The sequence below is a fragment of the Dermacentor albipictus genome, chromosome 2, assembly GCF_038994185.2.
Source record: "Dermacentor albipictus isolate Rhodes 1998 colony chromosome 2, USDA_Dalb.pri_finalv2, whole genome shotgun sequence".
NCBI classification, from domain to species: domain Eukaryota; kingdom Metazoa; phylum Arthropoda; class Arachnida; order Ixodida; family Ixodidae; genus Dermacentor; species Dermacentor albipictus.
Genome location: NC_091822.1, coordinates 199069087 through 199096843, shown reverse-complemented (window position 1 = coordinate 199096843; position 27757 = coordinate 199069087). Strand labels below are relative to the sequence as shown.

General features: G+C 44.7%; 1 protein-coding gene across 2 annotated transcripts in view; it reads right to left on the bottom strand.

Annotated features, from left to right (window-relative positions):
• Positions 1-5059: 5059 nt before the first annotated feature.
• Positions 5060-27757, bottom strand: part of LOC135904530 (pleckstrin homology domain-containing family M member 2-like) — a 93410-nt gene continuing 70712 nt past the window's right edge. Inside the window, exons 14-16 of one of the 2 annotated variants that reach the window (XM_065435338.1) lie at positions 20196-20342; positions 19988-20107; positions 5060-8116 (exon numbers count right to left, since the gene is read on the bottom strand). In XM_065435338.1, the coding sequence (XP_065291410.1) occupies positions 7985-8116; positions 19988-20107; positions 20196-20342 (399 nt within the window). In that variant the 3' untranslated portion in view covers positions 5060-7984. Of the gene's footprint in view, positions 8117-8314; positions 10999-19987; positions 20108-20195; positions 20343-27757 lie in introns of those variants that run through there. The other variant, XM_065435339.1, reaches the window with a different exon arrangement.

Here is a 27757-nt window from a genome sequence, read left to right as displayed (position 1 = left end):
AGCTATTCGCAAAATCGAAGGCAAGGTTACAGCGGCTACCCGCCTGATCAAACGCATTACAAACAAGCACACGGGCATGAAGGAGGACAGTGTCATGCGCCTCATACACTCTTTCGCAATCAGTCACATCACTTATGTGGCTGCCTTCCACAACTGGAATGTCACTGAAAGGGAGAAAATCAACACCCTTATACGCAAGACTTACAAGATCGCCCTTGGCCTACCGGAGTCCACAAGCACTGCTCGTCTGCTACAGCTGGGGGTATACAACACGCTTGAGGAAATTGTGGATGCGCAAAGAACCTCTCAACTCGAACGCACGTCTCCGACAGCCACGGGCCGCTACATCCTGCAGAAACTCGGCTTCAACTACCACGTCCAACACGGTCAGAAACAGGTCATTCCACCTGTCCTCAGCGACACGCTGATTGTCGCCCCTATACCTCGAAACATGCACCCCGAATTTAATCGGGGCCGACGCCAGGCCCGTGCCAAGGCACTGCTGCGCTCCTTGGGTGGAAAGAGGACTACGCGCTTTGTAGACGCCGCAGAATACACACGAGAACACCGGTTCACGGCGGTAGTCGTAGACGTTAGCTCCCGGCTTACGCACGCGTGTAGTGTCGCAACAGAATACCCCGAAACAGCAGAAGAGGTAGCAATTGCGCTTGCGCTTACCGACCCCATCTGCGAGGTAGTTTTTAGCGACTCACAATCCGCAGTTCGCAACTACGCGCGGGGGCGCATTTCCTCCGAAGCTCTCCAGATTCTAAGGAAAGCTGGTCGACAGCACTTCGATAACACCGCCATCATATGGTTTCCAGCGCACGTCGCCACCCCCACCGATGAGGGCCTCATTAACTTGAACGAGGTAGCACACCGCTCTGCGCGAGAACTGACCCGCCATGCAGAATCGGAGACCGCCTCTTCGAGTTCAGAACTGCTGGCTCAAAACACGCGAGAACGCCTGGTCAGCTACAATGACATCACCAAGCACTACCAGCTAGGCAGGCGGTTGTTGCCCCCACCTCACCCCATGCTGAAACGTCGCCACGCAGTCATCTGGCGACAATTGCAAACACAAACCTTCCCCAGTCCGGTGCGATTGCAGCACATTTTCCCCGTGCAATACCCAACTGCTCTTTGCAAATTATGTCAGGAGACTAGAGCGACGCTGTCACACATGTTGTGGGAGTGTCGGGTTACATCAGCTACAATGGCAGTAGCTCCGGAGGCTCTTGCGTCGAAGTGGGCCGCCGCTCTGCACAGCTCCAACCTCAAGACACAAGAGTGGGCTGTCCAGCAAGCCCGAGAGGCGGCGACGAGGCAAGGCCTCGAAGTCCCCTCATGGGAGACCTGAGCCCGGGTCGTCAAATTTGCCAGATTCAGAATAAAGTTGTTTCCATCCATCCATCCATTCCAAAGTTTGAATGAGGGAAAAGACGGGGAATACGCGAGATGGAAATTCAAGACGATGAGCAAAACGTGAACAAGGTGAATGCCGGAGTCTCATTCAAAGTTTTAGTGAGACACTCAAGACCGAGATCCCACAGCAAGCATCTGTACACAAGGTTTGGGCCCACGAGTGATTTATAGCGTAAAAGTTTTTATGAGGATGGTGCCATAGAGAAATTGTGCCTTAAGCTACCAAGCATGCGATTGGCATTGTTGGCAACGCAACTGGCATTGTCTCCGGCCACAACTCGTTCCACGAGCATACAGATCAGCTGACTATGGATTGAATCCCTTTTCTGGTCCCTTGATCAGTCTAAACAAAGAAGGTTAAACTAACGAAGCAACAGCGATGCACGTGACCGCTGCAATAGATGGTAGCAACTGAACGCATTTCGAGTTCATCGTGCGGGCACTGAAACGATGAGAAAACTGGCCTTTGCACCCCAGGAGATGCCGATAACTACCGCCATCCAAAAGAAGTGAGAGGCAGCAAAATGTTGACTGCAGAATAGCGGTCAAGTCTCAAGATTTAGTTGGCGGCATATTAGGAATGTGTGTGAAGAGTGGTGGCATGGGAGGGAGGGGGGATATGCCGCTAGGTTTTGGGTGGGGGTCCGGGCTCCCCCAGGCCACCACCCCGCCACTGGGTACGTGCTTGCTGGCGGCTGCTTCAGCCGACACGGTCTCAAAGACCATTTGTTACGATTCCTCTGTTATCCGAGCCAGCATTTGCGCGACTTTCGTTCCCTTTCAATAAAATTAAAGCTAATCTTCCCTGATGGAAGCACAAATTCCACGAGTGTTTCCAGACTATTCAAAATACCTGAGAATTCCCGGTTTTCCCGGTTGGGTAGACACACTGGTGACCAGAAGGAAAGTGGTAACACACACAAACGCCATGACGTAAAACGAAGTGCCAGTATGGTGGCTAGTGCCAGCAGCGACGCCTGACCACGACACGTGGTAAAATTCCATAAATGCGCAACGCCACCACCGAAAGTGCGCCATGCAGCAAAAAAGGAGGCGGGGCATGTCACGTGAACCCGACGCGGTCCCTCGGCTCCAGTGTGGAAGAAAGCAATGAGTAAACAGTTAATTGCAGGAAAGGCAGGCAAGTTGTCGGGGCCCTCAGTCCAGTGCCTCGCTTGCAACATTTTCCAGCGCGTCGCCAAAGACCGCAAGGTGCTGGTCTTGGTACGAACCACAGCCACTTGCCAGTGGGTTTAGAGGTGAGGGATGTGAAGGGGAGTATCAGGTGTAGTGTGGGGAAGCAGTGCCATAAAATGTGGGGAATATTACAGTATCCTTCACAGTGGTAGCACAGCGGTGGACCTTCTGCGTGGAGGCCATTTAGAAGGTACATATGGGCGGGGGTCAGGAGGGGGCCGGCTTGTGTCCGGCGGATGAGCACGCCTTGTTGGCGCGTCAGATCTGGATGCAGCTTGGGCATTCAACTTCGTCTCAATATGGCTTGAGGTGTGGCGGGGTTGATAATGAATAGTCTAGGTCTGGCAGGGGAATGTCAGGAGCCTGGCTTATTGTTTCACAGCCAAGCTAATTAGCTTGTTCATTCCCCGACATTCCCCTGTGACCAGGGATCCAGATTACCTCTACCAGACGATAAAGATGTTGTTGAAAGTGTTACGTGATATTTATGGGTACGTCGTTATGCGGAAGCTTCCTGCACGCGGACATGGAGTCTGTGAATATGATAGGTGCGCGTGTGTGCGAGTTAGGAAGGCGCTATAGCTGCTGCAATTGCCTGCAGCTAGGCGGTGGTGGGGTCTGTTGTAGGTATGGGCTCTGTGCATACTATGTGGAGGCGGTGACATGGAAGAGGTGCCATATGTAATAAAGATCTAGCTTCTGGAGTGAGTAGTAGTGTATCTGCAGGGGGCGTGGCAGATGGTTGCAGTCCTAAGCTATGTAAGATGCTGCGGCCTTGTTCTGTTTGCTGTAGACAGTGTGGCACCTGACCACGGCGGTGAGCTCGGTGACAGTGTTGTGGCTTCCCATGTTAAAAAATTATGGGGTTTTACGTGCCAAAACCACTTTCTGATTATGAGGCACGTCGTAGTGGAGGACTCCGGAAATTTCGACCACCTGGAGTTCTTTAACCTAAATCTAAGTACACGGGTGTTTTCGCATTTCGCCCCCATCGAAATGCGGCCGCCGTGGCCGGGATGGCTTCCCATATGTTCATGAGGAGCTCTGTGCTCGCGTAGAGAGGGAGTCCAGCTCCAGCTTGGTCACTCTGCAGATGAGTCTGTCGAGACGGGTGAGACGGGCGATGTCTTGGCTGAAGGGGATACTTCAACCTAGACATTAGGAGGGCATCGCGTAGCTAAAGCATATCAGGCTTCTTGAGGCTACGGTTCCCATTTGATACTTGGCGCATTATATGCAGGATCTGCTTGCCCTGTTTGAGCAGGTACTGTACTGTGGTGGCCGGACTTCCATCTTTCTGCAAGTTGAGGCCTAGAACCTTAATGGTGCTGGGTTGTGGTATGGGCGTGCATTCACTAGTGAAGGTGGTTATGGGGTGTCTCCATCTCTTTTTGCGGACGAGAAGGAGTTCAGACTTCTCTGTGGCGCACCGAAGGCCTATTTCTTGGGAAGCTTCCTGTACAGTGTCCACGGCCCATTGAAGTATGTCCTGTATGTGGCCTGGCAAAACCTTGTTTATCCATATTGTAATATCATCGGCCTAGATTGCGTGTTTGACGTCAGGTATGTTCTGTAGTGCATGATAGACGTTGCACATGGCACGGTTAAAAAGTGTGGGAACAACTACAGAGTCTTGGGGTATGCCCAATTTGGGGTGGTGGTATGCCGGGGACTTAGCATTTCCAACAATGAGGGTGTAAGTACGGTTCCTCAAGAAGACTCTGATGTAGTTCTAGAGCCTAGAGCCACACTGCGTAGTCTCAACCTCTCAGCATGGCATCATGCGCTATGTTATCAATGGCCTTCTTGAAGTCAATGGCAAGGATTGCTTTGAGTTGGGTTGCACTTGGTTCCTTGGTGATGTCCTCCTGGACTTGCAGCAGAGCGTCTTGGGTGGAGATGCATTTTCTGTAACCGATAACAGAATAGGGTAGGTAGTACAAAGCGGGGAAAGACAATCGCTTGCCAATGCCACTCGAGGCAGAGGGAGAGCACGTCTCTTGATTTCCGTTCGTCTTTCTGTTGGAAGTTGCGCTCGCCTCCTAGTGGTGTGGTAATAGGGCATTCAGTTTTTTCTATCTCCTCCAATGATAAACCAATTTGATTTTTTTTTCAGTAGAACAACCCCGTAGAGGGAACTTCCAATGTGTAACTAATATTTGCAATGGGACCTGATGAGAGGCCCTTTAAAGGATGCACTTTATACATGCTCGAGGTGCATTGCATGTTTAAGTAAACACAATCGTTACTTCTTGAAAAACCCTTGTAACTGCTCCTTTCAAAGAGACCTTGGTGGCTGCAAGTTGTATGCAACAGGTCACTAACTTTTTTTTTTCCAGGCTATAGTTCAGTTTTACATTAGATGCATCATAGACATTTCAAAAGCAAATTTACTGCAATGTGCTCCCTCTCCTCTAGAACAAATGAAAGGGTGTGATGCAGCAGATACAGCTCTTTTATTATTGCATCTATTAGCATATACAAACATTGCTGCAACGTTGTGAAAATTTTGCAGGAACAGTCAAACATACCAAGTGTGGCCAACACAAGCAAGTGTAGAAAAAAAGTGCAATGCAAAGAATTTCTCGCTTGTTTGGCTCTTAATAACAATGAAGCCAATGTCCAGGCTTCGAATGATGGGAAAAACATGCATAGAGCTCGCAATGCAAGAATGTATCACAGATGATGCTCAGCAATAGAAACATGACAAACACACAGAAACAAATGGGTGGTGCTGTTATTTGGCCAGCTGTGAGAAAACACAGGAGTTACACAATCACCGTATCATGCACCTGAAGAAAAACGCATGCCAGAGAACCATGTCGGCAACAGAACAACCTGCATAGGACAGCAGTCACTATTATTTTGATGAGCAGATGTAAATGACAAAACTGTTCAAACTCGCAGGGCAGTTTGCAGAGGCCATGAGGGCAGAGAAATTGCATGGACATCTACTTAGAAGTGTGAATGTCTTAACAAAGAGATTTTAACATACTCGTAACACATAAGCGTCAGGGATACTTTATAGTTTCCAGCAACCTTTGTTGACATGCCACTGCTCTTTAACGTAGATGATGCAAATGGTAAAAGCCCTACTGCAACATTATAAGCCCCCTTCCTGACAGCTGTCTGAAACACAGCAGCTATAGTGAGATTATCAACTGTGCTTTCTGAAAACAGACTAACATTTGTTTCTGGTGTGCTTTGTGCATAATCAGTGGCAGTAATGACAGATTATTAATGAAATCAGAATGAGAAACAGAATATAGTCTTTGGCAAAATTCAGGTAGAGACAACACTTGCATCTAAGGCTATCTGGATTCGCCCATCAGGCATAAAATATGTGAGAGCTGCTCAATATCTGCAGCAGCCAATACCTTTAAGAAAATTCAAAGCTCACTTTAATACCTATCAACAGCAGTGGCACCCAACGTTTTATTAGCCGCACTTACCCAAAGCACAGAAAGCCTTGTATTTTGCTCACTATGCAGCTTCAAAGAATACAGTTATTTCTCTTTATTCTTCCAGTGAATAGATCCTCAACATATAGCAGATAGATTTCCAATGAAAGCTTTTGAAAATATTTGGTCGTTCTTTTTGTATGGTCAAAGCTGCTATTAAATGTAGTGAGTTGTTTGCTTCTGTGCCTATTAGAAGATGCAAAAATAAATGATGGCACAAAACATTCCAAGCAGCCGTTCCTACAACACATCAAAGGAAGTTATTAGAACTCTTGTAAAATTTGTTGCTCAGACCCAAAAAAGTTCTTGTACGCCACATCAAATGATGCGGCTCTATAAAAATCATAATGGACATGAAAGAAAGTCAAATGCAAGAATATTAAATGTAAGCCTGATGGAAGAAAAAACATCAAACTTGCTACAAGACGCTCATGTAAAACCATGACAAGAATGCATTGCACATTAAAATACAGACTAGGTTTTCAAGTAAACATTCTATAATATACACGGCTTTACAAGCTCTGCCACCCAGCTTCAACGTGGCACCCTAAGATGCTGTGCAGATGCTACTCTAGTCAGCAAAGGGACATCCTTCACACACCTCGAGCAGGACCAGAACTTCATTGCATAACAGTACATAGCAAGAATAATGCCACTCAATAAAATTGCGATTTATATGACCTATAACAGTAAAGGTGGTTGCAAACATTTCCTTACACGTAACTGGCCTAGGTTATGCTTAAACCATTAAAGTCTAAAAAGCGATTTTAGAAAACTTTAGCACATGGTGTCTGAAATAGCTATTTCTCAAGTCCAATACTTCCAAATGTAAAGGATTTATTTCATGCTAAGAATAAACTGAGCCAACGAGGCTTTGCACACGAATCACGACATCTTGAGCCTAACATACACATAAGGAAATAATTTCTATGAACATATGTAAGGCAGGCAAAGTTCCATCAAAAAGTAAAACTGCCATCCGCATAAAAGGTGTATGAAGCTATGAAAGAAATTCATGCAGGTTAATCAGAGCTTCCCAGTCCAGGGAGTGAATTGAGCGCAACCTTTCTGGGGCAGTCACTTTATCTGCACACACTGCACAACTTGTCCTACCAGTTGTGGTGATGAGATCAATTGCTGAACCTCTATTAATTTTTGTTAAGCTGTAAAGACTTCCTTCTGAGAAACCTGTACAGGTTTCTTTAATAGTTTTTCAACTATTTTTTGCGTGGATAAAATTATTATCCTTAAGCAAAGCATAAACATCTCGATTACCGATCTAAGAATGCAGAGCAACAGTTACATTTAAGAAATAGACCCAAATGCTCAAGTATGGTAGTCCATTTTGGTTAAGTACGAGCACTGCCTTCTGCAACTGCTAGTGAGGAGTGTCGTAGAAATACTGTTTGATGCAATGTATGATGCAAACAGGCTCAGAATGGCACAGGTGTGTTTGGAACTGCCCAGACACGCTGAACTAGTGCCACGAAGCTTAAGGAGGCCCTAAACAAACTCAGGCATTTATATTTCTACCAATAACTGGCTGTGATGCATAATTAACTTGTCTTGTTGTTTCTCTAGTATCAACGCCCATGACTTGATATGGTTGTGACTAACTAAAAATCAGGCCCCTTGGATCCCCCTATTCTTCCCACTCATCGCATAGCTAAAGGTTTCAAATTTGGCAGACTTGATGCCGTGAAGTAACACATGAGGGTTTCACAGACCAGCTCCTAAACTTGTGCACCACACAACACCTGTGGTTGAAAAGGTGCTCCCGCCTGCTGCCTTGGCTGTGAGCAGTGCTGGTCAACACTCCCAAGGCTCATCTTGTACAGTAGATGTGAAGGTATCAAATGGCTCATTGAGTGAAAAAGCTGGCATCCAGCATCTGTAGCAGCCTAAACTCTTATTGGCTGCAATGCCATGTCACAAGTGTGCCTTGCTGGAGTTCCCATTGGTTGCGACACCACGGCACGAGTGCACCTCAGGAATGTAGAGTGGGACGAAACGGGACACCAGCATGCCAAGTGCTGCACGAGGGGAGAGGGCATTGCCGCAATGCAACATCACCCTCGCTCTCGGAAACCTGTATTATCGGCAGGTTCCTTATCTGCACAAGCTCTCTCCTGCATTCTAACCTTGGTAAGGTCACATCGAAACGCACCAAGCGTCTTAACATGCTTACTTGCCCTCGAAGAGTTCATAACACGAAGGACCGCTCAGTGGCGTTTCATTGGACGTTAATGCTTTTGCGTTAGTTGTCCTCAGATTTTTCTGACTGGTTAATTCAATTCCGACAAGGTCCCTGTCAGTGGCCATGGATTGTCTATGGGCCCAAACTTTCATTATTTCAATCCTAAAATTGGCCTTCGCCAAATAATTCGGACTTGAAGAAACAGCAAGTACATGCCTGACCCTTGTGGTGACCTCGATAATGACCCCTTTGCTGGCAGCATCTTTCTTGACGGAGCAAAGGGGACAGTGGATGCATTGAACATGTCATCTCCTGTCAAGAAAGTCTATTTTGGGCTTGCCCTAGGAAAATTTTTAAGTAATAACTATAGCTCACGATGCCTCATTATGGTAATTAACCGATTTTAATGTGCACCTTTGTTTTTGTTTTTCTTTTCGAGAAAATTGGACCAAAAGATTTCTCTGCAGTGCAATTGCATACAAAACCAAGATCACCTTTGCAGCATTTGTATGCTTTACCGCATAACAAAGATATTGCAGCGAAGCTGATTTTTAAAAATCTCGAGGCGAAGCAGACTTTAGAAAACCGGCTGCCCTTGTGCAACTCTTATTGGACCCCTGCCAATATTTCTTGCTAAGAAATTCAGGTGCACATTAGATTTCTACTTTGGTTACGAACTTTAAGGCCATTTATACGCAAGTTTTCTACTTTGGACACATAGAAAGCAGGCGCAAATTTGTTATCAGGGTTAAGTAAGAATCAGGCAAACACTGCTAAATGAATCCGCAATGTGTTCTTGCCATCTTTTTATGCATCTTGTTTAACCTGAATAACCAGATAACTAAATCAATTTCGTCGGTCCCATCAAGGTCAAATTAATAAAAGTCGACTGTACACAGACAAATAGCCAAGAAAGTGGGCAAAAGGAAAGTGCTGCAGTCACATAATTAGTAAACCACCACATGCATAATGCAGGAAATATGGGTTCAGTGGCCACATACAGTAATTTATCTTTTTGTCCACTTTCATTTCCCTTTAACTTGTTACTTTAATATTTTACATCACTATAGCAAACAACTTAGCATATGCTTTTCTCTGGCTTCACTGTCTGTTACTTCATACTGTTATCACTAGTCTGCCATGTGCACATGAGCCATGCCTGTTTAAGGCCCCTTCAATAATGAGGCAATATTTACACTAACAGCATCAAGCTTTCAACATGTCAATGCTCATTGGCCACAATTAAGGGAACCCAAACTTGCATCGGCAGTTCGGAGTTCTTGCATTTTGATTAACGAGTTTACATCTAATTATGTTCACATGACAGCCTATACACAGAACAGCCTAGGAGCATAATATGTACTACACAGACACAGCAGTCGCATATTGCCTTTGTAGCATAAAGTTTGTTAAAATGATGCAGTGACACGAAAAGAAACAGGCTGTATGATTGTTGGCCAAATAATGCCAGCAGTCTTGCCTGTTTCATTTCTTTCCATGGTCTGTGTAGCTACTTTACAGTTATGCAACCGGCTTGGGAATCCACTTGCCTGCAGCAGCTCACACATGTGTGTGTGACAGTCTCGCAAGAACAACAGGAGGGCACACCTGCATTGATCTAGTTCAGGCACCATCATAAAGGCCTAAAGCTACAGTGATACCACACTTGCCTATCACAGTCAAGTAAAATGAAGACTTGATGAAACATAAGGCATTTGTGCATCCTGCCCACTAGCACTAGCCCATGTCAAAAATTAAGCAGGATGTAGAGCGAACACTGTTTATCGCAAAGAATATGGAGGCTGAAAAGAAGCAGATCTGTACTGTCGAGTTTATGCTTCCACAGGTGCCTTGAATCGAAAGCTTTTCTCACAAAGACCTTGAACATTCAAGCGACTCCCCCATTCCATAAGTGACCGGTGTTTTTTGTATCAAATGTGCCCCCTGATTGCATTTTCATATACAAAGCTGGGCAAGTTGATGAAGGTTCATTCTGCGGCGGCAACACTACCAAGACAGAAGGAAGCAAGAACAGGACATGCACTGTCTTATCTTTGCTTCTGTTTTTGTATTGCTGCCACTTGCAGTGTCCATTCCCCACATTAAACTATACTGTTAGCTAGACATAGCACAGTGATTACTAAAAATAGCAGCAATATCAACTGAGCTGGGAGTGATTAAGCAGCCATTAACCGCCTACCCAGATAGGAGAAAGTCAAGATGGAGAAAACACATACATTATTATTCCTCATGCAGGTTACCCTTTGTCATTGACTTAATAAGCAGTGCACAGAAGACAAGGGAAAGAAAGAGAGACTACACAGCATTGCAACATTTTCTCTTTTTTTGTGCAACACTTCTGTCAACAACAAATCATTACCAAGCAGTTCACATGTCAACCCTACTAAGCAGGTTACAGTTCTGGCTTGAAAAAAGTGATACCTGCCTGCCTATCGATCATTTCTCAACGTATGCTTGCGTTGCACTCAGTATCACTCGAGCTTCTCTTTCTTAAAATATATTTTTAAGCTAACCACAAAACTAAAGATATAGGCAACTTTGCCAGGAGGCTGCTGTGAGCATCTGAGTAGAGTCGTCACTTCAAATGTCGAGACAGAATGCTCTAGAATCGTTTAGCCTTGCTTCAAGCTGAGAGGCTCGTTCCAGGCAGTGCCTTCTCAGTGTGCCACTGGACATGGGAGCAACCTCGAGTGGGACCTAACCAAGAAGCAAAAGTGCAAGTTGCAGTATGACAGAAGCATAACAAAAACAAACTTTGCAGCACACATGTGAGAACCGTGCAGGAATACACAGCAAGATTTTACTAGTGAAAAATTCATAATACCAAAACCGCATCTCCAGAGAACTCTTGTACCAACACTTTAGCTGACGTCACATGCAAGAGCAAGTTGCACTTAGTATTTACACTGGTGTCAGAAACCTCTTGTTTGAAGCATTGTGTGTCACCTGCCTGTAAGGTGTATAACCAAATGAAGCTTGCAAGTTATACTTAGTGTTTGCAGTAGTTAGTGATGTCATCTTGTCAGAAGCCCCTTGTGTGTCACATGCATAATCACAGAGAAATTTTTTTAAAAAGCGTAACAAGACACAAAGGTGTGCACTGAAATCTTAGAGGCAACTGCTGTCATTTACCAAGTGCCACAACATCCAGAAGCAGCAAACTTCAAGGCTTTACCAAGGTGGGTGGTATTTGCACATTTCTGGTGCAAATTCATCAACATGCCAAAGAGGCAGTGGTTGATGAGGAAAAGCATGTACATTAGCAACACCAAGAGAGACTAGAACTTCATATTGCAAATTCTATCAGTCTTCTATGAGGAGCCTTTGGCTTTCTTTTTTCTCCCCCTGTACTGCACAATAAATCTTCTTGAATATATAATGCGAAGTAAATGGGAACTATGCGCTAATACCACACTATCCATCAGCACAGTGACAGGAACACGCTGACCCTGTGAAGTCAGCTCCTCTTTACTGATTTGCATTTCACTCATTCAGCCCTCAGCTACCATGATTACTTCAAAATGTGCAAACCACTCCGAATGTAATCTAAACTTTATGGCCAGCCTATAAAGCCACTTTATTGAGCCTAGTGTTTTGAAACTTAGCACTGTGTGCCATGCACTGATTGACCATGATATCTTTATGCATAAACTAGGTTGCTTTCCTTAATACCTAACACACTTCATTTCTGTAACAACACTCTCTAATTGAAAAGCTATAAGCGGTATCTATTTGGTATGCCACAAGCATCTATAGTCAGATACAACTTTTGAAAAAAGGGGGCGTTTACTCGTCCGAGGCGGATGCACATGAACATCTACCAATGGGCGCGCACTCTGGACCGATGTCATGCGCCGGACGGCGGGTGACCCCGCCGTCAGAGAAGATGGCCACCCGGGCTTCGAACTGGGCCAAGTCGTGTCAGCTGTGCGCGTCAACGCCTCGTCACAGTGCATTCCGAAACTGTTTGTGATTGTCTATCATGCCGGAAATATTACTGCGAGCTTACGATGCGGCATTTGTGCCGCATGCGTTTATTCCAAGCCGTGATTCGGCGAAGAAACATTGCAGCAAGCATCGCTGACACTGCACTACGCTTTGCCTGAAAACAGCATCCCATGGCGACCGCTGCAAACACAGATCCTGCCTGTTTGTTCCATGTCTGTTTTATTTCGCTCCCGCGTGAAGTTACGACGAGAAAAGTTTGGTGCCTACTGTCAGCGGCGGGTGTGTTCGTGTACTGAGTCGCTGCATTTCTCGTCGGACAAGATGGAGTGATGGAGCAAAACCATTCTCAGGAGAAATTAGAAAAGCGTGCACGCATGAAACAAACCTACAAGCGTCTCAACAGAAAATATTTGCAAAAGAAGCCTCCAACGCAAAGATATGTCGCCGTCAACTTAGCGTGAACGATTGTTTTCAGCACTGAGATGGCCGAGCATCTAACGGCGGTGCTCGTGCGTCTAACGGCAGTGCTCGAGCGTTGTGTAGCACCGTCGATTGATTGCTTTCCACCAGTGCTCACCGCGCGGCACGCAAGCTGTAGAATGCGTGCTGTGGCGCAGTCACGCATAAGTTGTGTTGCCAGCGCTCGATATGGTTTCCCACAACATAGCTTCACGCTGCTTTTCAATTCTTGTGATATGTTGCAATTAAAAATTCCTAAGACAGTGTTAAGAGAACGGTTAAAAAAAAACATACGAGGAGGTAGGCACAGCAGCTTGTGAACCCGCTCCTATAATACCTCTACTTAGGTCTGTTTGTAAATGTGTGTATGTTTTCTTGCGTTTGTCAATTTTTTTTTATGTCCCACATTTCTTTACAGTTGAGTTTTTCTTAGTTTTCGCGTTTGTGTGCCTGATTCCATGCATGATTGCGCATACTCTTATTTCTGTGCTTTTATTTTATATTAGCATTTGTTTTTGCTAGTTTTCTTTCAGCAAAGTCTTTACACATTTTCATTAACGAATCTCATTGAAAGCACTAACTCCTGTACACTGCAGGGCTGGCCTCTTCCATCTCATTAAAACCTTTCTCACTGGTCTACCTTGTCTTATCAATCTGCCTACTTGCTGTGTTTTCTGTCCTTGCTTCTTGTATTGTTGCTTCAATGTGATTAACCAACTTGCTCAAAACAAATTTTGATCGCCTATGAAAACAGAAAGGTTTAGATACATTTTCTTAAAAGCGTCATGTCGGTTGCACAGCAACTTTGCCTCTTACCTCTGTTTATGTTTATGCATCAGTACATGTGGCAGCTCACCAGAAGTGCACATGAAAGGCTGCATATTGCCAAGCAACATCTTTTTATGCTGTTGCATTTTTCATGCATTCAGTCAGTAAACAGACGGTTTCGCTGCCCATCACATATGATGGTAAATGTTTTCAATACGAATAACATTGTGCAGTGGGGAGTCATTTCGTGTCTGACGCTTTCATCGTTGCAGACATTTTTCAGTGAATGGAGCCCAGCGAAACAGTGCACTGAGAGCTTTTGCAACTTTCACCATTTATTACTTCACAAATATCATTGTCTGAACCTGGCTGTCCATCACTATGCCGATGGCTTGTGAATTAAATAATTGCCTCAATAAAACACATTCAACTTCACTCAGCATTTTTTACTACAAATAATGCTAGCAGAGCTATTCAGGGTGTATAATTGTGCTTACATTGGTGTTACTTGCAGATAAACAAATACAATGGCTGTGGCATGACTGTGATTTGATGTGCAGACTGCAAACGGTGCCTTTCAAGCGTGCCCTCGACTACTGCTATTAATAGTTACCCAAATTAGTTTTCTGGGCCTAACTAAGGTAATGATGTTTGATAATTGTTCTTATTCGCAAAACTTGCCTGGGCCAGCTAACCAAAATAAGCAATGCCACCACATGAATGTGTTTTTGTATGCAAGCTGCCAACAGTGGCTGTCATTTTCGCGTTGATTACTGCTGTTTCACCAACAGTGGCGACAGCTTGACTGCGCTTTGACGTGCAGACTGCTAATGGTGCCTTTCAAGCGTGCCCTGGACTACTGCTAATAATAGCTACCCAAATTAGTTTTCTAGGCCTAACTAAGCTAATGATGTTTGATAACTGTTCTTATTCGCAAAACTTGCCTGGGCCAGGTAACCAAAATGAATTGCAACCACATGAGTGTGCTTTTGCATGCAAAGTGCTAAAAGAGGCGGTCAATTTCGCATTGACTACTGCTGCTTCACCTACAATGGCTACGAAATGGCTGCACTTTGAGGTGCAGATACTAAAGGTGCCTTTCAAGCATGCCCCGACGACTGTTATTTCATCACAGGGCCCGTCATGCTCATAGGTGGCTGCCCAATAGAGTATTTTGGGCTTTCTGACATTGGCATTATTCATCTCAACGGGCTGGAAAAAACATTAGGGGCAGCACAACTGCACGCAAAGCACAATATGCTTTGGCGTGCAGGTTGCTAAGAGTGGCTGTCACTTTCACATTGACTACTGCTTTTTCGTGTGAAGGTGGACAGTGGCTGCCCGAATTAGCATTTTGGGAGTGATGGGAGATCCATTTTTGCGTGTGCCGAGGTATGTGTGGCCGGCAGGAGGTCTGGACCCCACTTCACGCAGAGTCAGAGACGAGGAGAGCTTTCTCGGCGAAGAATTCTTTATACAATGTTTACATGTTGTGGTCGGTATCAGGAGAGAGACCAACAGAGCAGCTGCAAGCTGCTTAAATAACACCCCTCAGTCCCCAGATTCCCCAGACAGACCCTAAGCACGAAACAAGGTCGAGAGAGAGGGTCCGGGCTGCCTCCGTGGCCCTAACGCCGGTCTCGGTGGCCGGTGCTTCCTCGAACCGCGCTGCGGCGTCGGGCCGATCTGGCGGTCGGTCAGAATGGTGCGCCGGGGAAGTTTTATAGCCCGGATAGGACAAAGGGAACTAACTGCAAGACACGGGGTCGAAACACAGCCCTCCTTTCAAAACTGTTGTCCGTGGTGCGGGCGCCGCCGGACAAAGGAAGGGGGGAGTTGCATTGCTGCCGGCACGGGGAGGGGCCGAATAGCACTCCGTGATCCAGTGGCCGCTTCAGTCGTGGACGCCGCGCAGCCGCGAGGAAACCCGAGCCGTGCACGTAGTCGTGTGCCCGAAGCAGGCACCATGCAGGGATGAATGATGCCTCCACGGTAGACACACCATAGCACTGGCCTTCCGTCAGGCAAATCCCAGTGCACAAACATAACACCATATACGCTTCGAGAACTCGTTAGTGATCTTCATGACCGTCAGTATCTCGTTGCGGCGAAAGAAATCGTGCACACAACCTCGGCGCGCACAACGTATAATACTCCGTGCTGCGTCTTCTTTTCTCCGCATTTCGTGGGCGCTTTCGCGACGGCGTCGACAGTTTGCCACCCGAAATATGCGAAGCTTTGACCACCCTCCTCACCTTGAACACTGTGCTTTTGCTGACACCGAGCATCTTGAGTTTGTAATGGTTATGATAAATGCATTGTTTTATATAAGAACTCGTTCAATATCAACTGATTCATTTGAAGCTCGGAACAGTAGTAGTATATTTGCCGTGTACATGTAAACAAGTGCAAAAGCCATGCAGAGCTGCTCTTTCTACTTTTGTCACTTGCAATGAAGCTAAAGAGCAGACGACGGGCAGCGTTGTGGAAGGCACAGGGTTATTTTTCTGTCGCGATCCGGCATGTGCTGTAGCACATGAGAGCTCTACTAAACCAGTCATCAAAATACAAGAGTTTTCATTTATACCGAGAATTGCCCGTTTCAGAAGCTTGATTTTTTGAGAGGAATTATTTTAGTCGTGGAGGCAATCGGACGTCGCGCTTCAGTCATCTGGGCGGGGCCTCGGCAAGCCTCCCCTTTTTTCTAAAGTTGTATCTGACTATAGGCAGCTTTCATTAGTACATGTGATAAGCATGCATGTTGCACACTGAGCATAGGAAATGGTGCCTTTAATGCAGCATCAGCCTGTTTGGTACAATTGAGGCACCACAATGTGCAAAAATTTTGAGGTTTTAAGTGCCCTAACCACAATATGATTATGAGGCACATGGTAGTCAGGGCTTGCCCATTAATTTTGACTAGTCGGAGTTCTTTAACATGCACCCAATGCACATTATACAATTTTGCAAGTAAATCCATCGAAATGTGACAACACTTTCGGGAATAGCAGTGCAACGTCAAAGCTACTACACCACTACAGCAGGTTCAGGGTGTCTACCAAGTTGACATTTCCAAATTCCCTGAGTTTTCCAGGTTTTCCCTGAGCACCTTTGCGAAATTCCCTGAATGAGCCAGAACTTTGTTTTATGTCAAGACAGGCTGACACCACGTTGCCCGATGCTGTCACTCTCTAGTAAGCATGCTGAAACAAAAAAAAATGACTTAATCTAGTTTGAATAGTAAGGAGTAATATCTATTTTATTTAAAAAGAAAACACAAGGAAGGTGTTAGTAAAATGCACAGCGAAAGAAATGGTAAAGCCCATTCCAAGTTGAGCCGAACATTTTCAAATACGAATGAAAAGGAGATGCAAACATAAGTAAATATTTTTTAATATCAGCTATTTCTATCAACTGATAGCAAGCTCATCTGTATGAGGTCCTGAACTTTGTCACAACTAAGGTTCTCTCTCAGCAGCTGGGAAGTCAACCTCAACTGTCCTGACATACTCTCAGCCCGTACACAACATCTCAGCGTTGGGTTTCACTGCTTAAACAATTTATTTTGGTTTGGATGAGGGACACCTGTGTCTCAGTGTCAGCCAACACTTAGTTTTTTTAGCTCAAGCTCCTTCAAAAAGGCGGCGGCACCCTTCCTTTCCCGTTAATTCCTCAGTGCGTCGGTCCTTTCTGTTCTCATCCTCCTTCTAACACGCTTTCACCACATGGATCATCTGAAGCATCCTCTTGGTCAGTTGTACAGTCAACATTTGATTTTTCGGACTTCCGAGGAGCCGCAAAAAAAATTGAAAAAAAAAAACGGGCAGTCTGAAAAAAATTAATGCATGTCTTTAACTGCCTTTAAGGGCTAAATTACCACAGGCACGTCTGAAAAAGCTCTGGAGGCCTGCCGGTACGCTTATTAGGCATATCAGGGCTTGTACTGTGACAGGAGACGGGGTGCACGCATGTGTAATTAAGGAATACATACTGTGTCCCATGACAATTGCCCCCTTCCCACGCTTGGTATGCTTCACCGCCTCACACTCATGTACTGAGGCGAAGCTAACTTTCGGAGACTGGCATTACGCAACGCGCTGTGCTCTGCGAGCTTCAAAGCCAATCGCGAGGATTACAAAGGCGGAGTCGGTGACATTGGTGATAGCGGCGAATTCTTTCAATGAAAAACACGGCACCGCACGGCAAGAAGCTTAATAGCGAACATAGAAGCAGCTAGGCCTAACGTTGCCGCGGTGGTGGTTACGGCTGCCAGCGGATCTGCCTGCGAGAGTGCCGGTTCGAGGCGGCGAGATAATCAAAATAGCGGCGGTGGCGGCTTTGATTAATGCCATTTCAGACCTGCAGTCAGGGCAATATACATTGACTATATAGAGTACGTGGTGGTGCCGCAAAACCGTGCAAATTATCGGGCATGTCCGAAATATAGGGCGTCTAGAAAATCGGTCGTTAACTACTCCGGCTATACATCGTGCCGATGACACGGCGTCAATGACGATTCGTTGCGATTCCTCTGTTACTGGAGCCAGCATTAACACGACTTTCGTTCCCTTTCAATAAAGTTACAGCTAACTTTCCCTGATAGAAGCACAAATTCCCTGAGTTTTCCCTGAGTTTTTCCAGACTGTTCAAATTCCCTGAGAATTCCCGGTTTTCCCGGTTTTCCCGGTTGGTAGACACCCTGAGGTTGCACCATAATTAGCTCATAAGCTGAATGCCAATGTGCACATTAAATACAATAGAAGTGCACAAACTGCACACTGGTCTGCTCATCAAAACTTCACACTTTGCAGGTCTTAGCACTAAACCTTGAATCTTTTGCCTGTAATTGTTACAGGAAATCATCAGACAAACGGGAATTTCAATGAGCAATTGCAAAACCACATTTCTGTACCAGGTCGTTGAGATATACGTGGAACTGATTCAATTTCAGCCTGGAAACAGTGTATCGAAAAAACACTTTGAGACGATAAACAAGTTGTGACTTGCTCAACGATGAACCACAAATATGACAGAAAGGCTACGATACTAAAACCGCTTCACGCCGAGAAGGAAGATGGCACTGAAGACCGAGCCAAGCAAAGGAAGCAAAAGAACAGCACCACTCTGCCAGCAATTGATAAAAAAATCGAACAAGACCCCGGGCTGAGCATGAACGGCCTCAGAAAAGCAATGGTTGTGGCCACTATCAGCCTGGAAATGCGGGAAGACCTGCAGCACGCATCCTTTGTACCGAGGAAGTGCCAACCGAGAAGAACAAGCTCGGCAGGAAGGTGCAGGCCCAGGCTCTCCTGATACAGCCTGAAGCACAACAGAGCTGGCTTCCTGAGTTTCTTCTCGGACAAGAACTTCATTCAAGACGGGACGGTGAACTGCCAAAATGAGTGCTGGTTATGCCAGAATACAACTGACATACCAACCATCATGCATACCAAATTTCCCGCCTCTGTAATGGTGTTGGGTGTGGTAAGGAGTCATGGTGGCATTAAGGCACCCCACTTTCTTGAAGATGGTCTGAAGGTGACTTCTGACAGCTAAATTGTTGGAGGTGGCTGTGAAGCCTTGGATGGACAATGTGGCCGGTGGAAAGAAGTACGTGTTCCAGCAGGACTCGGTTCCAACGCACAAGGCAAGAAAGACACAATCATGGCTTTGTGATAACATGTTCTACCACTGGTTGCCCAACTTGTGGCCCCCCCTCCAGCCCCGACTGCAACCCACTCAACTATACTACATGGGGGGTGTCATTGAGGCAAAGGTATGCGAGATGCGACAACACCAAGAATGTCCTGAAGGCATCCATAAAGCAGGTGATGAACCTGGCGAGAGAGGAGGTAAAGCATGCATGCAGCAGTTTCAGGTTCAGGCTTGAGAAGGTCATCGCAGCTTACAGAAGCTATATTAAATAGTTTCACTTGAAAAAGCGTTTCTCTAACTTCGTGCAAAGTTTTGTACAAATAGATTGCAGTACTTCTTTTTATATTTTGAATGTTGTTCTTAGTAGAATAAATCTTCCCGATTTAGCATGACGATCCTGTATATCAAATTGTCCATATATTAAGCCCTTCCTGGATCTGGTATGAATAGAACCAAGCTCAACTAGATATGAAAATAAATTTAAGGGTTTTTTTTTTTTTCAGCACAGAAGCATACTCTTTTGAGCAAGCCAAATCACTGTTGTCAAAATATACTCGCTGCAATACTGAAGAACTTACACATAAGGCACATATATATGACGTGTGCTACCTTACAGCAGTTTAGACTAACACAAACAGAAGAAATGCTTCCTTTTTTTTTTTTCGAACAGAAAGCATGAAGCATGACAAACTATTAGCTGCTGATTATATCAATACATCATAAAGAAGTCCACAGACTAGTTATAATGAAATTAGGTTGCGAAATTGAGAAAGAACAATGCCATGACGATTTCACCAGGCACCACCCACGAAAACATTCTATCTCTAATGCATCAGATATGCCATGCAACACAGACCTTGAACATTTCTTGCCAGGAAACGGAGACGATGCTCAGGAACTCGTTTTTTTCTTCTTCAGTGGCAAACCAAAAGATCCAGTTGTAAGCACAGCTCTCAGCCTCGCCACCATCAAACTCCTGCGAGTTCATTGGACAGAGTTTCAACAAGGTCAACAGAAAACAATACTGAATTGACCAATAAAAAGATATTTACAGAGAGGCTTACCATAATGCAGAAGTTGTTCTCGCTGCGGACTACACTCAGGTCAATAATGACTCCTACACCCAAGACTCTTGACCCCTCAACCAAGGTCAACACAAGGTCACCCACCAACACTAGGCAGCAGGCCACCATGCCACCCATAGATCCAGACTGCACAATACATTATCACAATGACTTCTGTAGATAACAAGCATTCTCTACTGCACTGTACTGTTATATGAATTCAGTTTATGGCAAAACAGTTCTGTGGAAGCCCACAATATGGAGAAAGGTTCATGAAAGGAAAAATTGTTGTCCACCCAACTGTAGCATGAAGCCACAAAAGAAACCTGCATGAATTTTCTTTGCAGCTTTGTGCTAAGCCGGGTAGATGACAATTGTCCCTTTAATGGGTTCAGTTTAGCAGGCAGTCACCACGCTCTTGAATGCAAGGTGCATAAAAAAAAAGTCTTAAAGTCTTAAAGCAGTCATAAGAAAACACAATCTCCTAAAATAAATGAGCCATGACCCAAATTGAAGAGCCTAATTTTATTGTACTTTCTTTTTGTGCTATGCACACACAAAAAAAAAGAACAGAGACAGGAAAACACAGACGAAACGGGCGGTGCACCAACTTGCAACTCCACAGCAGTGGCTAACGGTTGTAACCTTGTGCACCGTTTGTCTGTCTGTGTTTGGCTGTCTCTGTCCTTCCATACACAGTGCAAAAATAAAGTACGAACAGCCAGCAACTAGCTAAATTTCATGACCCTTTTGAACCTCATTCTATGAATAGATCAAGCAATCGTATGATGGTTAACCCAGAAATGATAATCAATGATAGGCAAGTGAGATGGTGTACAATTTTGAGAGAGAACATGTTCAGAAAAACAGTCTTCAGGTACACAACAGTGATGGATTATCACAAATGACCACAAGCAGCACAAGTGTAGTCAAACATTTCACATATTTAACTGCAAGATTCTCTTTTCTTTTAAACCCTGCGTTAGCTCATGCGCTGTGGGAAGTCTTTCCTTTATTCAAGTCCTTGTTTCTGTTCTTAATTAGTGAGTGGGCTGCCTTATGCCCCCATGACCAAACAGTAATGTCATTGGTGGGCCCAGATACTGGATGGCTGCTTTAGGATGTGGGTGAAAACTTTACGCAGTGCAACCTGCTCCGTGGCAGCGCTGGAGGTCCTATGGCTCAACTTAGTGGAAATAGTAGTGCCTGTTGACAGAACCCACACAAATAAAGCCAGGGTGTCGAACTGAACCAGAACTGAACCGTTATTTTCAGATGAACTGGAACCGAACTGAACAATTCGTTTTTCAGCCATCTTGGAACTGAACCCAAACTGGAAATTATTGAAGGAACCATTCCAAACCAGTTCAACAAACAGTTCAACATACAGTTCATAAGTCGCTGCGGACCAGTGTTGACATAGCAACATTGTCTCTAGATTTAGCAAATTTCTTGTCAGCTTAGCAACAAATTTTTCTGTGAGATGACCAGCCACTTCTTTTAGCAACGTGACAGAACAATTACCGACTTCGAAAGTAGGAAAGCTTCAAAAATCTCCTTCTAGAATGCATTTTATGATTAAAAAGTGAGCAGCCAAAATTGGCTGTACGATCTGTGCCCATGATAAATGAATGGTTGCTTTCGCATTAGTGGCCTTCACAGAATTCACATTGTGCTGATAAAATTAATGGTCTTCCTATTTTTTTTTTAAACATTTACAGAAGCGATATGAATGAGTCTTAATGCTGCGGATTCAGCACACTTGCTAGTATCTTCGATTGGTGAATATTCGCAAGCGGAGCTGCAAATGAGTTTACCAAAATATATTTCAATAAATTACGTGCTGACATTTAAAATGCAATAGGTGAACAATAAGACAATTCAACTTAAGCAAGGCGTAGATATTGGAGCAGCCTGGCTTGTTAATGCTAGTCTGAATGCACTGCCCCCCCCCCCCCCTTTTTTTTCTCTTGATACTGTTGGACAAATCAACATTAGAGAGTTTTAGAATAGGGGCCCCAAACGTTTTGGGGCCCCAAAGAAATAGCGTCGAAGCCACTGCGCATGCACGAGACGCAAACTGCGTTTGGGTTTTGCGTTGGGAACACTATTTCACCGATTTAGCGGGAGCTGAAATAGCGTTCCCAAAAGGTTTGCGTCAACAAACATGGCGGCACCCATCGAAGCGACGGCTCTAACCTAGCACCAAACTGGGTTCGATTCGCGGTAACGCGTGAAGTTCGCAAGCTAGGAAAAGTGACTGCAGTTATCACTTTCTCTCAACTAGCATGTGTTATGAAGATTGATTCATTAGACGCCGCTGATTCCGAATTCGAGTGTGGATTTTATGGCTCGTAGGCCTAACACGGCTAAGCTTGGCTGGTGAAGGCACGTAAAGTTGGTTTTGTTGCTCAAAACTAAGCCCAACTAATTGTTTGCTGCTTGAAGAATAACCTCTAAATTGTAATTAAACGCGAATACACGCAAGTAAACATTACTATTCATATCATAAAATGGTATATTTTATTTAATTATTTTTAATCGTTTTTCTTAGACGCCGTAGTGGCACTGTCAGCGCAAGATGCTATCCGCAAATGCAAAGCCCTATTCTAAAACTCTTCACTCCTGCGTGCCCCAACGCCAACACCCGCAAAGCTCTTTGGGGCCCCAAAATATTGGGGCCCCTATTCTAAAACTCTCTATTGCACGGAGCTTACATATATATCTAGGGGCAGAAGCATTGTAATTGATCTGTATACGGGATGTTCGCACAAGAAATCAAACTGCATATTTGAATACTAGGCTATGTTACGCTAACTTTTAAATTAAATACTTTAAGGCAGATATAACAATGTATGAATTGCAGCTTATGACTTTGAAAGCCATATCCACTTGGAATGAATTCTCAGGAGGACACTAGTTTCAAGATACAGTGAAACCTCGTTACTACGAACACCCCATTAATGAACGTTTCAGATAAACAAGCTTTTGAGAAATCCCCTGCCGACTTCTTATAGTTTCAATGTAAAAATATTTCAGTACTACGAACTTCAGAATAACGGACATTATTCAGTTTCCTTGTCACATTAACGCCTCAGTACTACGAAGCAATATTCAGAAATCTGTGGATTCTTAGATTTCTGTGCATCCTTCACGGCACCTAAAACAATAGGCTAGTAGACAACAAGGTGCAGAGAGCGGACGCCGTGATTGCTTTGCGACTTTGGTGTTGGGCTGCTAAGCATGAGGTCACGAGATCGAATCCCGGTCACGGCAGTTGCATTTCGATGGCAGAGAAATGCGAAAAAACCTGTGTACTTAGATTTTGGTGCATGTTAAAGAACCCCAGGTGGTCCAAATTTTCAGAGTCACCCACTACAGCATGCCTCATAATCAGACCGTGGTTCTGGCATGTGTAACCCCATAACTTAATTTTAAATTAAAGCCTGACATGGCACCCAAGAAAGAAAATGCAGGAGAGAACATATCTTTTTTATAATACATTGCAGAGGCAACAACGCATCAGGTTTTGTGAGCGCATGCTCTGCCCAGAAAAGTGTTGCCTAGCAACAAAGGCCACGTCTCTGCCTTCTTTCAGCCTTCTTTCAGCACATGCCTCTTTATTTCGCACTTCTTTCTGCGGCTGTACTAGCTGTGCTCGCAATGAAATGTGACCTCCGTATTCACGAGGATGTTGCACACTCACACTTCACACTTTCCGGACAGTGTCATTTACGTGCGCTTGCGCTTTGGCATAGTTCAGGTGTCCACTTTTAGCAAGACAGCTGCGGCGTCCACGACAAGGAATGTGAAAGACAAACAGCAAGAAACATTGCTGTTTGGAGGCAACATGGAGCTACTTTTTTGTCCATAGTTTTCGCGGCATCAGCGTCTGTTTTGCGCATGTCACCCTTATTATACGATACTTTGGTGGTTTGTGTGCGGTGGAATCTATGGAAAATAGCAACAGCGCGGGTTGAGAGACAACAGCGACGTTTTCATGGATAGCTCATATAGCGCATATAGTGGCAACGTATGAACTGATGGGTTGATGGGCGGAATTATTAATTTTGGGGCTTTCACTATAACAACCTTTCAGAATAACAAACAATTTACCTGAAGTTCGTTATATTGAGATTTTACTTTATGAGCTCCCAAAGGTTGCGATGAAATGCACTGGTGTTTGAGTAACTTTCACGCTTCAAAGCATAAAAAGCAGTTTTGTTAATAAAGTGGAACAACAGTACATTTTTATAGCCACTTTAACTGCACTTATGTCAAAACTGATACTGGTTACAAATTTCATTCCAACTGGAATTGCCCTGTGAAATCAAGGGCTTCAATTTGTGTATTGCAATGTGTGCCCTAAACTAATTAGTTAAAAGATTTATTAGTGAAATTGTTAATTTGTCATTTATGCATTTTGACTTTTCCTTCATATATTCTTCTTCATATATTCTTCTCTTCGTGTGATCCAGATCAAAAAGCAGATTTCTGCTATATGTCATAGGAAATTCTTAAACATTTTCTTAACATTAAAATAAAACACCCGGTATTGTCACATCCAGTTAAACCTCAATATACCAAACTTCAATTCTCGATATAGAATATAAAATTCATGACATAACAAAGTACTTCAGTTTGGCCTAGTTGGTATTTACTGCAAATCATATTGACCGCAAAAAAGACGGGGACATAGGAAGAAAACACATTAACAGCACAGGCGGTAACTTTCAACTGATTTATTCATAGCAGCCAGTGGGCATATATAGGCAAAAGGAACATGCGCAGATCGCGGCAAACAAGAATGCACATCAGCTTATCGTGGCAACCAATTATCAAAGAAATCTATTTCCGCTTGAAACAACCTAATGGAGGTATCGCTAACACAATCTTCGCCTTTCTTATTTATATGGTAAGCCTCCATCAGTTCACGTGCAGTCTGGTCATGGCTTCTGCCCAGAATCTTTATCTCCTCAAATAGAGGTGCACAGCGACAGGCATTGCAGTGCGCAGGTAAGTGCGCCAACTCATGCACTTACGTGCGCACTAGCTGATGTGCATTCTTGTTTGCCGCGATCTGCGCATGTTCCTTTTGCCTATATATGCCCACTGGCTGCTATGAATAAATCAGTTGAAAGTTACCGCCTGTGCTGTTTATGTGTTTTCTTCCTATGTCCCCGTCTTTTTTGCGGTCAATATGATTTGCATAACAAAGTATTTCACTTTTCACAACTTCCTGACAATAAAACAGCGTGTATTTAGAACCTCAATATAACGAAGCGTGTTTACATGATCTCAATAAAATGAAATTTCATTACTGCCACAAAGGAATACCGAGAAAATAAACCATAGCTTCCGCGGACACAGGTGGTCAAATGGTCAAAATTAAAATATTTAATTCTGGCGTTTTACGCGCCATAACCAGGATATGATTATGAAACGTGCTGTGCCATAGTGGGCGACTCCACATTAATTTTGACCACTGGGGATTAACGTGCACCCACTAGACGGTACACAGGCGTCCTTGCATTTCACCCCCATCTAAATGCTACCGGTGAGATTCAATCCTGTGCCCTCGGGCTTATCAGCACAACATCGAAGCAACTTCGCCACCATGGTGGGTATGGTTGAATTACAAGCGGCTGCTTGCAAACACACCACTCAAATCATAACAAGTCCAAATGTGATAAGATCCTATAGCACCCCACATGCTGTATGTCTTCGGTGCAAGTGAAGGTGTGCGAGGGTGAGCCAAGGGGGATGACGGCTTGATGTGCACCGTGTTCCCACAGGAACAAGAGAAAAAGGGGGCAGGAGGGGAGAGAGCTTGCATTAACGCGCTCAAGTGCGGTCAAGGGGAGTGGGGGACAAAGGGGGGGGACAGGATGGCGTGCGTCTAGTTTTGCAGTGCAGCCACAGCTGCGCATGGCTGTCAGCAAAGCCGTGTGCATATGCAGCCTGCGCACCCCGTTTTTCAGGTAATCTGGCACACGTGCAAAAAGTAGGCATGGCATCGTGTTTGCTGTCTTCTCACGCATTTAGCACTGGAGGTTGCGTAATCTCAAGTTTCGGAGACGCGTTGAAGCAAGAGGCAGACAAAGCATTCCCTCCCTTGCTGCCAGCACCTTTCATGGTAGTATCTTCCCACTGCGAGTGACACTATCAACCGCGAGGGTCAGAGTGGATCCGAAAGCATGGCTGGCTTTGCTTAACAGCCAACTGCAATGAAATTTCACTTGGGTAGATATACTGACTCTAAATGCATAGCATATACTCAATGTAAGAATGGTAAAGCCTCAGGGCTGGTAACAGGCTAATTTTCTTATTAGCAGCCTTTAAATAGCACCTAAGCAGATATCGCATACACCCTGCAGTGAGCGGTAATGATAAAGATCTGGCGAAAGTCCCAGAACTGTACACAACTGCTGATCTCTCAGTTGCCCCTAGGCACATAGGCGCATTGCCCGCTCAACATCTGCAAGTTGATGGATGACTCTCGGAGTGCTTTCTCATTGCGTACGTGATTTGAGCTGTTTCAAGAATGCTGACAAGTTGTGTGGCTGTCGGGTGCACAAATATGTGCTTCAACACATGCAATGGCCGTGCAGAGGAAGGCAGAACATATATTTCCTGTCCCAGCTTTCAGGGCGCAACAGTGTGTCTACCAAGTTGACATTTCCAAATTCCCCGAGTTTTCCAGGTTTTCTATCAGTGCCTTCGCGAAATTCCCTCGATGACGCAGGACTATGTTTTATGTTAAGACAGGCTGAAACCATGTCACACGACGCTGTCACTCTCTAGTATACATGTGAAAAAAAGTTACAATAACGAATGAATCCAGCTTGAATACTAAGTAGTCTTTATTTTATTCAAGAACAGAATATAAGGGAGGGGTTAGAAAAATGCACAGCAAATAAAATCTCTTCGAAAAAAAGTTGCAAATCGAATCATCATCATCATCATCATCAGCCTGGTTACGCCCACTGCAGGGCAAAGGCCTCTCTCATACTTCTCCAACTATCCTGGTCATGTACTAATTCTGGCCATGTTGTCCCTGCAAACTTCTTAATATCATCCGCCCACCTAACTTTCTGCCGTCCCCTGCTATGCTTCCCTTCCCTTGGAATCCAGTCTGTAACCCTTAATGACCATCGGTTATCTTCCCTCTTCATTACATGTCCTGCCCATGCCCATTTCTTTTTCTTGATTTCAACTAGGTTGTCATTAACTCGTATTTGTTCCCTCACCCAATCTGCTCTTTTCTTATCCCTTAATGTTACAACTATCATTCTTCTTTCCATAGCTCGTTGCATCATCCTCAATTTAAGTAGAACCCTTTTCGTAAGCCTCCAGGTTTCTACCCTCTACGTGAGTACTGGTAAGACACAGCTGTTACACACTTTTCTCTTAAGGGATTATGGCAACCTGCTGTTCATGATCTGAGAATGCCTGCCAAATGCAAATCGATTCGGACATTCTCAAATACGAATAGAAAGTCGATGCATACAGAAGCAAATATTTTCGAATATGAGCTATTTCTATCAACTGATGGAAAGCTC